Genomic DNA, 17,714 nt, shown 5'->3' with positions numbered 1-17,714 from the left:
ATATATATATATATATATATTCATTGGATTTAGGCTAAATCTAAATCCATATATATATATATATATATATATATATATAGGCTTATAACTATATTTTCAGATTTAAACACACACAGGTACCCTCAACCCTCAATTTTCTCAGTTTTCCAGCATTTACGTTTTGCTCTTTTAGCTCTGTTTTAATGCTGATGATGAACACCCTGTATACCTTGCAGTACAGTTTGACAGGAAATTGGCTTCTCTTCCAGAATGTTTTCAGTGACCCTGTATCTATTTACTGTGGTAAAGCCTGGAACTGCAATAAGAGTTGATCCATATCAGGCTAGATTTACAGCATATAAGGCCACTATCACAGCTGCCAGAGAGACATAGGAGCATTTAAAGTAATATGCACAAATTAAAGGTTGCTTTACTGCAGGTCTTAAACTTCTCAGTATGTGTATGTGTGTGTGTCACTGTGTACTATATGTTTGTCCCATAGTTAATCTCCCATCTAAACCTGCACACAGCCCCCTGGTGACTCTTTCTCCCGGCAATAACATTAATAATGCACTCCTTTAGAGGGGCTGAAACATAATGGAACTCCATACAGCCATTCTTAAATGGAAAACAGAGGAAAAATAAATCTGTTAAGAAGGGACGTCCTGCTCTGAGGATTTCTAGGTTCCTCGCCCAAGCCTTGGTTTGGATAGAAGTCGAATCCATCTGAAATTTGTGGCACTGTGGAGCCATTATCTCCAGATTTGCATGGCGGCAGATCTTCTCCATGGTTTCTCTTTCCCCCAGTGACTTTCTTATTTGTGTTATCTGTCTGCATTCAGATACCCATATTTTCAGCCCAGGCTCATTAGAAAAACGTACCTGTGTCAACATTTTTGCAAAATGCTAAATACGTTGTGTCGTGAACGTTTTGTGACAGTTTCAAAGTGAAATGTCCAGTGAGTGGCGCTAAAAGTGTGTTTAGTTTTTTCCGGAACAGATGAACGTAAATATGGCAACATATTATTACGCTGGAGTTTGTACGTATCACCGCAGTTCTGAATTGAAATGTCCGGTGAGTGGCGCTAAAAGCTTAATGCTCCATCACGTTTAATAACATACACCTACACTAAACCCTAAACCTACCCGATGTTAACAAAAGCATATGTGACATAAAAACGCAATTGTAACCATGGCATTTTAGCTTGTTTTTGAACTCTTGTCTTTGAGCTCTTTTACCGTGACTCGCCTTTCACAGGATTCATACCCGAGCTCTTCACATCACCAGTACAATTCTGTACCAGCTGAGCTGGGTAAGTGATGCAAACTCCAAAATATATTCGTTTACAAATCATGCACTATGGTAAAATGTGAGGTCATAACATTATTGTGCAAGGAGCCGCGTGAAAACAAGTCTTTATTAATCCATAATCTGGCCCTGTAACCGTAATTGTGTGTGAAAACTATTAAAAGTGCTTGCTGTTTTACTGCCTCTAGTGATATGTAATATTGGTATGTATTTTGCGTTTTGCGTTTTGCAAAAATGTTGACAGGTACGTTTTTCCAATAAAGCCTGTTACATATTTTTGCTTCGATTTTGGCTTAATATCCTGCAAATTAACATTTGGGAGGAATTCACATTACTGCTACTACTACTACTACTACTACTACTACTACTTTTTATGTATGTTAGGCTTATTGTAGGTTTTCTATTGATTTTATGTTGATCATGGCTGCAGTTTTTCATTGAATTAATTGAAAGACAAGCATTATAATCAGGCATATATACAGACATATGTGAATTAGTTTAAATTACCTTTGCCTACAGTGGACACAATTCTTCTTAGTGAATTCCCATCTTAGAGTTTTTCTGCCCTATCATTGGATGTGCCATATCATCGTATGGGTCCATTTTGCCTGTTTTTTGCATCATTTTCTCTTTTTCTCCAGTAGCTCTGCTAACAGTCATTGTGTTGGTGTGAATGTTGAATCTGTGACTGTTAATAGGCTGAAATGATATGATTATTTGCTACTGCCCTGGCAGACACTGACATCCACTGTATTATGTCATGCTAGTTTACTCAAAATGGCTTTGGAGGTGTTTCTGGGGAAAAAAGAAAGAAAAAAACAGCTTTTGGCACAATCCTTTCACTCCACTTGAAGCTTTAGCCAGTGTTGTTAAGAAATAAATTATCACATGCAGGTTACTGTACTGTAATTGTAATTTTAGATGTAATCATCTAAACTCCTTTGTACAAAAGATCATATTTTTCTTCAGTTGAAGCACAAGATTCTCTTCGAATCATCTTAAATCATGATCAAATCATGAGAACATGATCATCAAGTTTTACACAAACTTGTGGAGTTCATTCAGCTTAAGTTCTGCTCATTAAAGCAAAAGTGCAACAAATCATTACTAAAACATTTAAACTTTTCAGTCAAATTATGCTGATCATATAAATTGCAATTAATTGTTTTGTATTAAATGAGGAAGAATGCAAAGTAGAAGCATTTTCACCAGTGGTCTGGTCTCAGATGTGTGCACCCCACTGTAAATTAAGTATGTGTGTGTGTGCGTGTGTACTCCACATTCAGGCATTGATGCATTGAAACAGGCAGTCTGAAAGTGCGTGCACGTGTTTATATCTCATGTGACATGACACAAAGCTGGTGCATGCTGGTCTCAGAACTGCACTACACACACACACACACACTAATGACTCCTGTAAGGATGCGTTTCACTGTCACACAGGAAGACAAAGTCGAGGAGAGGCCATGCCGCTATGTTGCACAATGATCGAGTGGGAGGGAGAGAGTGTCTGACTTCAATTTCCTTATCACCTTAATGAACCCTGACCCCTGCTGAGAGAGAGCGGTGAGAACAGGCAGATAAGCCCAGAAGCTCAGTGATGGAGCTCTGCAAGAGAGAAATGGCCGAAAGATTAGACAGAACTCACTTCATCTGTCTCCTCTACAGGAGACACATACTCACACACACACACACACACACACACACACATGCGTTACTGTCATGCAGTTAATTAGTTTGTGCCATTCCATTTGTTTATAGGTAGTCAACATTAAATACATGATAAGTTGGTGATGTCCTGCAGTGTGACACCTCTGTGAGGCCTGGTGTCACACCTGCAAAACATCATTTTGATAATTCTTTTATAATTATTATTTTATAATTATCCACAGGACCATTTAAAGAGATGAAAATATATACATAAAAATATATACACTCCGTGCATAATTATTACGTTGATTTTCTGATCACATTTTTTTCCAAGCACATTTTACTAATTCCAAACCACATCAATCTTAATAACTACTATTAATTTTGTATTTAATCATTTATAAGTGCTATATAATTGTTCAGGTGTGCATAATTATTAGGCAGGTTTTCTTTTTCAGGCAAAATGAGCCAAAAAAGAGATTTACCTCAGACTGAAAAGCTAATGCAATACTAATGCAATACTAGAAGCTCGTTGGTCAGTCGGGCCATCTGATCATTCTGATTGCACACAACCTCTGTAAAGGCAAATTACTTACTGTTTTTCAGCAAAATCAAGGGTCTTCTGGGAAATCTAATCCCGTCGGAATGTGAATGTCTGATTGCCAATATTGTATTGTCCTAACGCTTCTCCTCATGTGTTTTTTGACCTATCTGAGCTTCCGTTTGCGCACCAGTCTTCAGCATGCTTTCATTTCATTTCAATATGGATCGTATCTGATGAAAAAAATATATAATTATAAAATTAGTAAATGAAGCCAAACCGCGGAAACTGCAAAGACTGCCCATTTTAATATCAATGTCATTTCTCTGCTCACTTAAATGTGAGTTTACTTAAAAAGGGTTTTTATAATGAATTATAATGAATGTTAGTCCCGTCTGAATCGGTACATGAAACAGACATTGAGTGACAGGAACTGTAACTCAAACGTTGTCTAAAGTGTTGTTTTAAAATTTCTTAATTTTCTAAAGTTTCTAATAACCAAAAATAAATAGAGCTGAAATGTAATGGAATTAAGTTTTAATTAATATGTGTTTTAAGGTTCTGGATTTGTTTTCCATTTGGTGTGAAAGGCCTTTAATTTCTGAAAACAGGACAAAAAGAAGAATCATACTTAGTGGGAATTTCACTTTAAAGTGACCGTTTGTTTGTGTTTGTGCGGCTATGAGTGTGTATGTGTGTCGGTGGATGTGTATTTTTAGCTTCCATGTTGCTAACCTTCTGCTTTGCAGACTGAAAAAATCCATACTCTCTGTTCTTCCTCCATTCTCAAGGATAAAGGAGTCCAAAGGACTTGTATTTGTGGCCTCTTAAATAATGTATGGAAGCCTTTGGGAGAACACAAACAGATCCTCTATGAACTGACACAAGTTTATCTCTCTTTAGACACCCATTCAGTTTCCTAAATCCTGCACCAGGTTCCTGCATGTGCCACATCATGGGTGGTACGACTGGCACCATCTCACATGCACTCAGTAGTCTTGACGTCTTCGATCCCACAGGAGCCATTGTTGCCGTTTCTGATGACAGTTTGCCAAACATCACCTTCTGTGCTGATTTGCCCTTTGAGTCCATTGATTTTGCTTGTCCTTCTAAAACGTGGCTCCATTGAGCTCTGTATCTGATTACACCGGTGATGTTAATGGCAGAGAGGAAGAAAAACACATCATTTACAACACAAGACGAGGCCAAATTCTTAAATATCGAAAGGAAATCAAATGATTTTTTACACTGACAAAATAGGCTTTGATGTAGCAATTGAGCTCAAGACCAGATCACAGAGGAGACTGTTAAGTGCACATGTTCAGCAGAGGAAGAGCCAAACAATGTCAAGATGACCGTACTGCCCCCTGTAGGACTGATTTCAAACTACAATTTAGAGATCACCCTGTTGTATTTATAATCTTACAAAACAGTTCAAATAAATACTGATATTTATTTATAAATTGATAATAATCAGAAATGTTTCTTGAGCAGCAAATCAGCATATTGGAATGATTTCTGAAGGATCATGTGACACTGCTGAAAAAACAAGGGTTAGTTCACCCAAAAATGAAAATTATGTCATTTATTACTCACCCTCATGTCGTTCCGCACCCGTAAGACCTTCGTTCATCTTCAGAACACAAATTAAGATATTTTTATAAAATCCGATGGCTCAGTGAGGCCTGCATCGCCAGCAATAACACTCCCTTTTTCAATGCCCAAAAAAAGTTCATTTAAAACAGTTCATGTGACTACAGTGGTTCAACCTCTAAATATTATAAAGCGACAAGAATACATTTTGTGCGCCAAAAAAACAAAATAGCGACTTTATTCCACAATAACGAGTGATGGGCGATTTCAAAACGATGCTTCATAAAGCTTCGAAGCTTTACGAATCATTTGTTTCGAATCAGTGGTTTAGAGCACCAAAATCACATGATTTTAGTAAACGAGGCTTTGTTACGTCATAAGTGTTTTGAAACTTCAATCGTTCACGTGACTTTGGCAGTTTGATACGCGTTCCGAACAACTGATTCGAAACAAATGATTTGTAAAGCTTCGAAGCTTCATGAAGTAGTGTTTTGAAATCGGCCATCACTAGATATTGTTGAATAAAGTTGCTATTTTGTTATTTTTGGCGCACAAAAAGTATTCTTGTCGCTGTATAATATTAAGGTTGAACCAGTGTAGTCACATGAACTGTTTTAAATATGTTTTTAGTAGCTTTCTGGGCATTGGAAAAGGGAGTGTTATTGCTGGCGATGCAGGCCTCACTGAGCCATTGGATTTTATCAAAAATATCTTAATTTGTGTTCCGAAGATGAACGAAGGTCTTACGGGTGTGAAACGACATGAGGGTGAGTAATAAATGACATAATTTTCATTTTTGGGTGAACTAACCCTTTCAGCTTTGCCAACGCAAGAATAAATTACATTTTAAAATATATTTTTCGTTTCCATATTTTTTATGACTCCATGGTTAAACAGTGATGTAGTCCAGTCGGCACACAAATTGGAAATGTCAGTCATAGTTTAATTATTGCTGTAATTGAAAATTACATATGAGTTTGGAGTATGTTCTTAATGTGATATTTTTTGTCAAATGAAGAGTTGTGATATACCCAAAAGACCTCTAAAACTGCTCTTTAATCTGATGAAAGATCCCCAACAGGAGTAAAATATAATTAATCCACAACAGGGAAATAAGCCTGAGCCTGGGCCCACTGAAGTTTAAATCCTCTTTTCTGCCAAGATGGGCGTTTTTACTCTTTAAGCCACTCTGGGTACTGATGTGGCCTGTCTTCAGGGGAAGAGAAATTTCCACAGCATCGACTCATTTACTGGCTCTTCAAGCCACTTGTTTTGACGTGCCATCCGCGGTGCACCTGGCAGATAAAGCGTAACCTCTTCTTGTTAATGAATTTTTAAGCGTGAAAGGAATAATTAATGCCGCTTGCTAAGGCAAAATTACAATATCTGTTTCTAATACTCTAATATATATACACAGGCTTGGAACTTCATGAGGCTACAAGTGGAAAACTCAGTTTCATGGCTGTAAACTTTAAACCCATCATGAGTAACTTTACTTCTTGGCTGATGGAAAGACAAATTGAGGGAGTGAATTATGATGCGGGGTGCAAATAGAGGAGTGTATTTCTATCGAACCAAAGCTCTGGAGTGCAGGGATCACGTGTGTTATTGTGTCTGTCTCAAATGCAGCTGACTGCTGCCACAACCACTTTCCTCCAATCAGGCTGATGGTAATTAGATCAAACACACTTTCGTCTTGCTGCCTGCATTGCACGTTCCCTGCACACTTACCTGTGTTTTTCTCCTTAGGAAGATGGAGTGAAGTGTATGTGTGCAGAGATGAGAGTAGGGAGGATTTTTATCCACTCCTCGCCTGACTTTATTGCATGCGAATGTGGCGAGGTGAATTGATTTAGTTATATATTTTGATGTTTCAGGCTCACATTCGGTTCGCCTAAGGGGGAAAGAATTACCTGGTCGCGTTTCGGGCCCTCGGCACATGAATAAGCGGGGCTGGAGTCTCATTATAATTTGCAAATGGCATTTGTGGAACAGAGCAACTTCAGCCATGCTCTTAAGTGCCGTTCAAGTCTTATTTTCCTTCCACTGCCATTTAGGACCAAGCAGTACAAACATATCTAGTGGAAAGAAACAAGCAGCAAAAGGAAAAAAAATCAATAGTCCACCCCCCTCCACATTTAATATTCCCTCGCATCAGATCTGGCACGGTTCGATCGCCGTTGAATTTCTGAGATCCACAGGCCAATTCATTTCGCTCAAGTCTTGCGAAATTAGACCTTGCATTTTTCAAAGTTACATTTTAATCATATTTTAAGATGATGGCAGCGTGGAGTGGAGTATGGAAGGAAAACATAAAGGGTTGAGTCTTCCTGGAGCCTCAACGAGAATGACATTTTGTTTCTAATTGGTTTAATTTATTAATTCAATGTTTTGTTGTGGTTTGTCATATTTTTATGCATACATATTAAAGCAAATATCTCATGTTGGCCTAAAAATTTCAAACCTGCTTCTGAGAGTTTATTACCACCACAGATGTTCTGTTAAACTTTCACATGGTGTTTAATTACCATTTCTCACGTTCCTTCTTTTCTCCTTTCTCTTTCTCAGGCTTGTAAATTCTGCTGATTCTTTCTGTAGTCCTTTTGCAACACTGAAGAAAACCTTCGTCTCTTCTCCACACACAAAGCAGGCAGAGAGAGAAGACCTCTTCCCCAAAAGACACCATGCATCCTTCATTTTTGCTCTCCTCCTTTTCACTGTTGTCTCTCTCTATCCCCAACTGGCCTCCACCTTTTCACCAGGAACTCTCCTTCTGCTCTCCCTTCTTCCCCTGGACCTCCTGTCTTCTCATACCTCTGGAATACATCACGGACGGCACCGCCTCGATGAACTCTCTCTGTCATTGGACAAAGATATATTGGATGAGGGCAAAGCGATTGGACATTTTGATGTATTTTAGTTTCCTCTGGTTAAAGACTACTGTATTTGATCTTGTTTACTAATGTAAGGGAAGGACACAAGGCCTCTTTAGTCTGCAGTGGTTGTGTTTTCTTAGGGCAGGTTGATAGCCAGAAGCCTTCAGAGTCTAAAAAAAAAAGAAGCGTCTCTTGAGTCTTTTATTTTTGTTTTTGGTTCAATTGCATTAGTTGTTATGGAGTGGAACACAATATATCTTTATAGTAATGTGTGAAATGATGGGGGGAAATGTACACTATATATATTTTATTTTTTACCAATGTACAAATATATTAATTAACTTATGTACTTTGATCGCTTATTCTTTAATGACCCCTTACAAGAAAAAAGAAAAGAACTGTATGTTTTTGCAAAATTTTAGGGACTATTTCTAATGCCATTGATGTTTTTCCTCTTTTTCATGTACGAGCTCGTGTTTTAGAGTGCGGTTCTTGAGTCTAGAGAGCGATTTGCAGACAGAGAGCGAATCTGTCTTGTGATTCTTGTTTCTGATGATACAGCGTTTATTTTATTTTTTTCCCCTCTCCCCTTGGGTCAAAGTCAAAGAGGCCAGGGAAGGCTGTTGATTCAGTTGTTCTTTATTTTATTTCCTTTTTTGCGCTTGTGAGAAGAAGACAACAAAAAAGAGAGACAGAAAAAGATAAGATATGAAAACAAAACAAAATGTGTGTGTGGGTTTGTGTGGAAGACCCTGTAAGTTCTGAAAATGCAAAGAAAAAGATGACGTGGTGAATGAGTTATGTCTGTCTTTTGCACTAATTTAATAAAGCTGTTACTGTACTTCCCACCACTTTAACTTTTCTCATTTGTTTAAAGTCTGAAGAACAAAATAAGAGAAATCTTACTGCTTGATGTGATGAAATATGCTTCTACTCTTGCAGTTATAGTGGAGACTGAATGGATTCCAATGGGGATACGGCTGATACAGTAATACAGCAACATATGCACATAAGATCATTGGTATTTCAAGGATATAGAAAACTCAAGTGTTCCCAACAACCTTACAGAGTTAAGGTTACAAAGTTCTTCTTTGCTTGAAGATGCTATTCTTTTTCATTTAACTGAATAAGTACAATTTACTCCAATCATACAATTCAAAAGTTTTCACCCCTCATCCACTGGCTCTTAATGCATATTTTGAGAGGGGTATGTGAATTTTTGAGCAGAACTGTATATGATTTTATGCTGTAAATATTTAATATTTATTTTATATTAATTAATTATAGGTAATTAATTATACTATTATATTTATATATATATATATATATATATATATATAATGTAAGCAATAAGGTGCGAGAGGCTGTGCTGTATCACACACAATACACACAATACAAATATTAAAGCCAAAAATATGTATCAATGCAACTTTCATGAAGTAAACTTTCAATAAAAGCCTTTTTTCCGCCGGAAAAAATAGTCCCTGACCGTGAACAGCAACGGAAGTTACATTATTACGCCATTAGATGGTGGCAAAGACTGTTTTATGAGTGTGTCAGTCAGTAGCAAAGACTTTTACATTGAAAAGACTGAATTGCTGTGAACACGGAACAAGACGCAACTGACAAATGCTTTGACTAGCGCTGTCAGTCACGGGAAAACCCCTTAACTTTTAAAAGGACAAGATAATACATCAGACATTTAAACTGATTTTTTATTATGAACATAGGACTGACCTGAAGGAAAATGCTAAATCTGAATGCAGGTAATAAACTCTCTCACTCAATCTCTTTCTCACAATACTCTTCTACATAATACAGTAAGCTTCAATGAACAATATCAATTGAGAATATACAGTTTACTTTGCTAAGAGTGGTTGCTAAGGGTGTTGTGTAGTGATACACAGAACCGTTGGGTGAAGAGGTCATAGCCGTGTTTTATCGTAATAAAACACAGCTATTGACCAATCAGAATCAAGGACGGGAACTAACCATTATATATATATATATATATATATATATATTGTAGAATGCATTAAATGGCACAATCTGTGTATATATATATATATATATATATATATATATATATATAAATTCTAATTTTACTGCATATTTATATCATAAATTCAGGCATCCATTTGTAGTTTCTTTTCATGCAGCCATATTTTATTAAGCTGCACTAAACAATGTTGTTAGAAGGGTCTGAAAATAAATGCTTGTCCTACTTGTCCAGTGTAAAATGGAAATGTCTTGGTTAGAAGGTCAAGGTACACTTGCATTTTAATAGTGATTTAATGAACTAGCTCAGGCATTTAACTAGCTTTTGCATTAATTTTGAAATCAGAAAAAAATTCTACTCTGGCCAGCTTGAGTCATCATCACTTAGAACAAATATCATCTGATAATTTCTTGCCAATTTGATTAACGGAAATAATTAGCTCATAAACCACCATTAACATGTCCCAGGAGATGCCAGAGTACAGTCTAACAAACCAACTCCATCAGTATTAATAATCTGAAAATGAACTCGTGAAACCCTGAAAGTTGCTTTCAGTTTGAAAAGTGATGCTTAAACTTTGACAAAAGAACAGGGAACTTTTGCAGCTGTTGTATCTGAATTACCCATTTTAAGGTCTGAATAACAGGCCTTGATTGTACTTTTTTTTATATCGTTGTTACAATAAAAAAGAATAATGGTGAGCCAGCAATGTAATCAGCCCTCTCCTCCTCACTCAAGTGAATGAGTCTCGTTTTGATTTCATACTCTGTTTTTGTCCCACATCAATTCTTAATCACACTATATAAATACTAGAGCCACTGTCCTGGCAGAAGTTTGTTATATGAAGTCACCGCCTTTTTGTCATAACAATTACTCTTTGTGAAAGCACAAACGTGCGAGACCTCGTTGAATGGGTTGAAATCAATAAACGAGCATGCTTGGCCATTCGGATCTGGGTAATGTCATGTAATTGGAACGTGTTTGGTTCGATAAGTGTACACAGGTGTTCATGGCCTCGATGAAGTCACTGAAGCTATGATTAGTATTTCTAAGATTAGCCTCTAGCTTGATCTGAGAAAAAAGGTAAAGTTGTAATGACATCAATAATGAAGTGTCTTTTAGTCCATGCCAAGTTTTGAGGGCATCTGTAATATAATATGCTTTCTCTAACACAAAAATGGAGCAAAAATATCCATGACCTACAGTATAGAGATATCTATCTATCTATCTATCTACCTAGATAGATAGATAGATAGATAGATAGATAGATAGATAGATAGATCATATTGTATTTATCACAGTCAAACATGTTTAAAACTGACAAGTGAATTCATATGCTAAGAGCCTCTGCCAGGCAGGTTGGTAGCCCTCATGCTCTCCATTTATTCTACACTTACTACATTTATTTGTAGGATAGAAGCTGCTTTCATCTCCTATCCCTCTCTCACAGGTGACATGAGGGATTTGTCTCCACAAATTTCGATGACTTCTAAATCCTCTGAGAGTGCTCTTACTTTGAAACGGCAGATAGAGCGGAGAGAAGAACCCTCTCAATGTCAATCATTCACCTCCAGACCTGACCTATTACGTTTCCACAACCAATGTCACAAAATTTTCAAAATTGGACGGACCGATTGTGTTGTACTTAAAGGGACAGTTTACCTCAAAATGAAAAGAGAGTTGTTTGGGAGGGGGTTTGTTTTGTCCATACATTGAAAATCATTGGGGCCCAGTGCTGTTTTTCATATAACACCAATTTTATCATCTCTACACTGGTTACTGGTTACCTATTACGTTCCCTATCAATTACAGACCTATAAGGCCCTAAATGGTTTTATTTCTAGGAACTTCTTTTGAGGGAATTAAATTAGCTCCTACTTCAGAGTAGGGTCTAAACCAGCACTATAGAACTGATTAATTTTCAAAAGAAATGATAGAAACAGTTGAAACACTAAAATGGGCCTCGTTGAGATGGAATTAATCATAATTTATTTACAAGTGATTCCTTTTTAAAATACTAAATTGTTCCAACAGTTTAAGCCGTACAAATGTTCAGTCAGGATGTGAATGTGCAGTGCTCTCAAAAAGTATTTGGACACTTAAGCCATAACTTTTTATTATCTAAAATAAAATGTCATTAAACTGAATGTAATCTGAATGTCACTGCATTAGAAAGCAAAATCTCAAACCAAGTGGCAGTTATTTTGAAGAAATATGGCACAAGTCACTGTACAAATGGCTCAGAAAAGTGCAGTTAGTTCAGAGAAAAAGTCTGGCATTTTTTGTTTGCAGATGACTCAGGCACTGTTTCCACCTGGAATTAAGTCGGATCACAAGTGGACGAGAGAGACACATACCTGTTTACACCTGGTATTTTAATCCGTCTCTTTTTTCCATTTTCAACCACTTCTGTCCTGATTTCATCGAGGGGAGGGTCTATGGACAAGTAAATGTATGGGCTTTTTCAGATCTTTCGATCTGGACAACATAAGCTTGCGCAATTTACATATGAACGCGCACGGAGATGACGGAAAAAACATACAGAGAGCAGCAGCTTTCGTTTCTGCCCTGACAACTGCGAGACCACGCCGAATGTGATGAGTGTGTGTTAGAAATCAGGAATAATGAGAGAACATTGTGCTTGGTACGTTTTTCATCTTCAAACCAAACTTGCATCTTCAGCCTACAAAGTTTAAATCCTGTCTGGCTAGAGCGCTTCCCATAATGTTTACGTGTTCAGTAGGCGGAGAGTAGGTGGTCTTTTGCGCTGTTCATACGCATTTGACCACATGAGCGTTTCCACTACGAAAGCAATCTGGTCGAATGTGTTTTCGACTACCTCTGGAAGTGGTCGAAAGTAGACAAGCTCAAAACATTTTACACCCCGTTTACACCTGTATTTAGCGTTGTCCACTTGTGATTCGATCGACCAAAACGCATCTTAATACCAGGTGGAAACAGGGTCTCTTGGTTTGATAGCTATGCAATAACATCCAGACATTAGATGAAAGTGTCAATATTTTCCTTATTTGTGTCCTTTTTTGTGGCCACTGAATGTTCTTGTATCTTGGTGGCTGTTTGATGAAGTGTCACAGATGCCGGACACACACTGTGTCTGCATCTGTCCTGCTTGGCTGGAGACTAGTAAATAAAATTCAGTTTATTTTTGGGCATGAAAAAGCATGAATGTAAGAGTGTTTTTGTGTATGTTTTATTTTTCAGTCATGTCTCTCTCTTTCTCTCATTTTTGCTCTCCCTGCACACCCTTCACTTCCCTCTGATCCTTTTATATCTCTCATTGCCATGCCGTCTCATCTGTGATGTATTTTTTCATGACGGGACTTGCAAGCAGGGACATATAGGAACAACCTGAAAAGGAAGAGTGTGTGTGATTACTTTAAATATAAATTTGGCATCACGCAATTAATATTACACACACACACACACACACACACATACACACATATATATATTCACTAATGTTGGATGCAGGATGCCTATTTAAAGTGTATGTGTGGAAGGACGATTTTGTGCTCAAAATGGTGTGTACTGGGTACTGTGTGTGTTTGTGTTTGTGTGTGATGAATGTGGCAGGTGAGAGCCCTGGGGGAAGATTCCACCTTACACCAGAAGAGAAACCGAACTGTCGGAGACATAATTGTCCCTCAGAGCTCCTGATTGGGTAAAACTGAGGAAAGAGAGAGAGCCTCAAGTGTGCCTGCTGGAAATAAGAGTGCAATATATCAACACCCTGAAACTCTTGTGTGTATAAGACAGAGTCTGTCAATACACAACTGTTATTTCTCGAGTTTGTGCAGGGGAGCACTGAGGTCTAGCTGTCTTGGCCCGTGTTTGTTGTCTAGACATTACCTTCTGTCTGAACGTGGCTGTGTATTCATCCATGTTTTTTGCCCCAAGGACAGTTCATTTTAGTATGATGCTGCCGCTGACTGGAGTGCTAATGTACTACAGCTCCAGTTCCATCATTTTTTTTTTTTTTTTTGGTTTACATTTTCTAAAGACAGAGTGATAGTGTTGCTTTCCTCTATAAAACATGTGACCATAATGACTTTTGTAGGTGGTGTCCAGGGTGTTGCTAAGGGATCTGTAGTGGTTTTTAGCCAATTAATAGGGTGTTGTGTGTGGTTGCCAGGGTGTTGCTATGCAGTTACTAATACATTTAGAATGATTTTTACTTGTTACAGTTGCTAGGGTGTTGTGGGTGGTTGCCAAGATGTTGCTATGCAGTTACTAAGCTATTCAGAATGATTTTAACTTCTTGCTATGCATTTGTTAGGGTGTTGTGGGTAGTTGCCAGGGTGTTGCTAAGGGATCCATAGTAGTTTTTATCTCTTTAATAGGGTGTTGTTTGTGGTTGCCATGCTGTTGCTATGTGGTTGCTATGCTGTTGCTAAGATGTTCAGAATAATTTTTTTACCTGTTGCAGTTGATATGGTGCTGTGGGTGTTTGCCAGGCCATTGCTGTTCATTTGCTAAGATGTTCAGAATGATTTTTACCCTGTTTATATGCACTTGCTAAGGTGTTAGGGCAGTTGCCAGGGTGTTGCTAATGCATTCATTGTGATTTTAGACCCTTAAAAAGGTGTTGTGGATGGTTTCCAGGGTATTACTATGCAGTTGCTAAGATATTTAAAGTGATTTTAAACCTGTTGTTAGGGTGTTGCGGGTGATTGCCAGGGCATTGCTATTTACTTGCTAAGATGTTTAGAATGATTTTAACCTGTTCCTATGTAGTTACTAGGGTGTTGTGGCTGGTTTTCAGGATGTTCTAATGCAGTTGCTAAGATGTTCAGAAGGATTTTTAACCTGTTGCTATGCACTTGCTTGGATGTTGTGGGTGGTTGCAAGGGTGTGGGTGGCATTTGCTAAGGGCAGGGTGATTTTAGCCATAGCTATGGAGTTGCAAAGGTTTTGTGGGCGGTTTACAGGGCGTTACTATGAACTAGAAGATGTTTGGAGTGGATTTTAGCATGTTGCTATGCTCGGGTTTTACAGGTGGATGACAGGGCATGGTTGCTTTAACAAGCACCTCTATCTATTCAGAAGAGAGAAACTGGCTAGGGTCATTTCTTAGGCCAGATTCATACTTGTGTTGCCACATAGCATTGAAGCTCAATTTGTGAAGATCACCATTGCTCTAACATGACTACATTTTCCGCCCATCTTCCATAAGAACATTCAGCTATACTGTCCGTAGGATAGTCCATACAATCTTTAAGATGTTGAAATATGAAATGGACAGCAGCAGAGCCTCACACCTTTTGTTAGCATATTGTAATAGCCTGCAGGGATTCCATTCTCACGATTGAGGGTGTGAAAATTCAGCACTGTTTGATTCACAGCCATCGAAAAGGATGCAGACGTCACAGTAGCCACCCTAGATTACCATGATTTGTCACTACATCCGTCCGAGTTACAGCTAAAATGAGAGCAGACGTCCAGCTACATCTACCTGCGTCATTCCATTCTCCCAAAAGCCCTGCTAAAAATGAAAGGGGAGAGGTGGAATGCACATTTCTTTCACCTGTTTTTTTGTCTAGTTATGTTTTGCAGAATGGGGGAACAGTACTGTGTAGCAATGTTGACTCATGAATTATTGACTGCAGCCGTATCACCTGGGCCGTCTCATTATCGACTCGCTATGGAGAAAGAGCCAGCCAGTCATTCCGCCGACAGTAATACGGCTAGCACATCTCCATCGCAATTACCAGAAATTCAAAAGAGGCTTACACACACAAACACACACATACAGGCTTTAAATCTACAGACTACATGCATGCTTGCATGCATTTATTGACTTGCATATGAGTCTGTATAGGCATATAGTACAAAATAAACATAAATGCCATTTTTTCATTCTGTGACATAAGCATGCATGCAAACACATGCAGTCGTCACCTTGCCAAGGACGCCCTACTCAGGAATCAATACCTGCCTGTAATGAGTGTATCAGAAATGGGGGGTTAAACACACACACACAAAGTTAACAGCGCACACACATACTAAACAACACACACTTCATCACCCAAGCTTAGACTATTCGCTCATCAATACTCATCAGCACAGGATTAAAGAGCTCCATACTGACGGCGGGGGGCTGATCAGCGCTTAATCACATGTCCAGGTAACTTACACTGTTTTTAGAGAAGTAATGAATAAGGAATGTCCTCACTCCCCTGCAGAGATTGTGTGTGATATAATTGATTTGCTTACAGTTGTAGCCGTTTTACAAAATTAACAATTTAATTATCTGACTCCAGTGAATGCAGAATTGTTCTGGATATAGAAACTGCATTTTCTAAGTGGTCAGATTTTTTTCCTGGTTTACACAACCCTTAACAAGTTAAGGTTGTGTAAGATTTTTTTTTAACGTTTTTCAAAAAGAAGTCTCTTATACTCTCCAAAGCTAAATTTATTTAATCGAAAATACAGTAAAAACAATTACAAATTTAAGATACTGTTTCAGCTGATTTCTTTTTTAATATTTTTTAAAATGTAATTTTCAGCAGCCATTACTCCAGTCTTCAGTGTAACATGATCCTTCAGAAATCATTCTAATATGCTGATTTTGAGCTACAGAAATATTTATTATTATTATCAATGTTGAAAACAGTTGTGCAGCTAAAATATTTATGTGGAAACCTTTTTTTCAGGATTCTTTGATAAACCGAAAGTTCAAAAGAACAGCATTTATTTGAAATACAAATCATTTGTAACATTATAAATATGTTTACTGTCACACATATTGTCCCTAAATGTTTGAATGTTAGTGTACAATAAAACTAGCAAAAATATCACATATACTTAATATAGAGAATTTGAGGTTCTTTTGTCTTAGACTGGTTAGCAACCACCTAGAACTCCCTAGCAAATTTTAGGCTTAATCAAAATAAATTGTTAATTACATTTATTTAAAGATTTAAGGTCAACATTAGCTTGAACAGGTTTAATATTAATACTATAGATTTTTATTTAATCATCTTTGAAGTTACTTTCAAACCAAGCAGCTTTCTGTTGGTCAATGCGGCAAATTCACATAATCAACTTGCACATGAATGAAATCTCCGTGGGTATAACTTTATCAGCCGTGAAACTCCTGATCATGCAGATTACTATTAGAGATTTCACCTACTAAATTTTTGCCAAGCAAAGGTAAATGTGACTGCACCTTAATACCAGAATTACATTAATTTACACTCATATCTGTGAAAGACCTGTTTAACAGCCTTTGGATGTTTTGCCTTGTTTGAATATTTCATTTCCACTGAAAGCAGAGCTGTCGAATGGCATTGTTTACAGTTCACCAGTTATTAACAACTTGTTTTGTGTTCCAAATTGTGATAGAACTGCTGTAACTTTGTCAAGTCACGTGATAATACCAACTTTGGAAAAAGTCTGTTCCATCTATAATCATTCGAGGCTGCTGGTATCTCTGGCAACATAGAATAATGATTCATTAAAATGTATTTGAAAGTATTTTAGAGGTTGAATTCTTAACCTCTCAAACACTCAAAAGCTGTCAAATGATACTCATAGGATCTTGCAGATAACCTCAGTCCAGATTAAACTCACTTGTTACCAGAGAAAATCACATGCAAAAAGCAAATGAGTGTCATTGAGTAAGTCATGAGGTGTGAATGATGTGATATAAAAGTGACAAGCGAAATGCAGCTCTTATAATGTATAACCATCAAATTTAAAGTGCTGCTTTCCCTCAATATTCACATTTGTACTTGCATGTACTTA

General features: G+C 37.6%; 1 protein-coding gene across 2 annotated transcripts in view; it reads left to right on the top strand.

Moving 5' to 3' along the window:
* The window catches only part of cdh13 (cadherin 13, H-cadherin (heart)), a 355,078-nt gene extending 346,279 nt beyond the window's left edge, over positions 1–8,799 (top strand). For both annotated transcript variants that reach the window (XM_051869540.1, XM_051869541.1), the window contains one exon: positions 7,641–8,799. In XM_051869540.1, the coding sequence (XP_051725500.1) occupies positions 7,641–7,648 (8 nt within the window). In that variant the 3' untranslated portion in view covers positions 7,649–8,799. The remainder of the gene's footprint in view (positions 1–7,640) is intronic.
* The last annotated feature ends 8,915 nt before the right edge of the window (positions 8,800–17,714 follow it).

Source organism: Ctenopharyngodon idella, chromosome 18, assembly GCF_019924925.1.
Source record: "Ctenopharyngodon idella isolate HZGC_01 chromosome 18, HZGC01, whole genome shotgun sequence".
In the NCBI taxonomy this organism is placed as follows: domain Eukaryota; kingdom Metazoa; phylum Chordata; class Actinopteri; order Cypriniformes; family Xenocyprididae; genus Ctenopharyngodon; species Ctenopharyngodon idella.
This window is presented reverse-complemented; position numbering and strand designations above follow the sequence as displayed.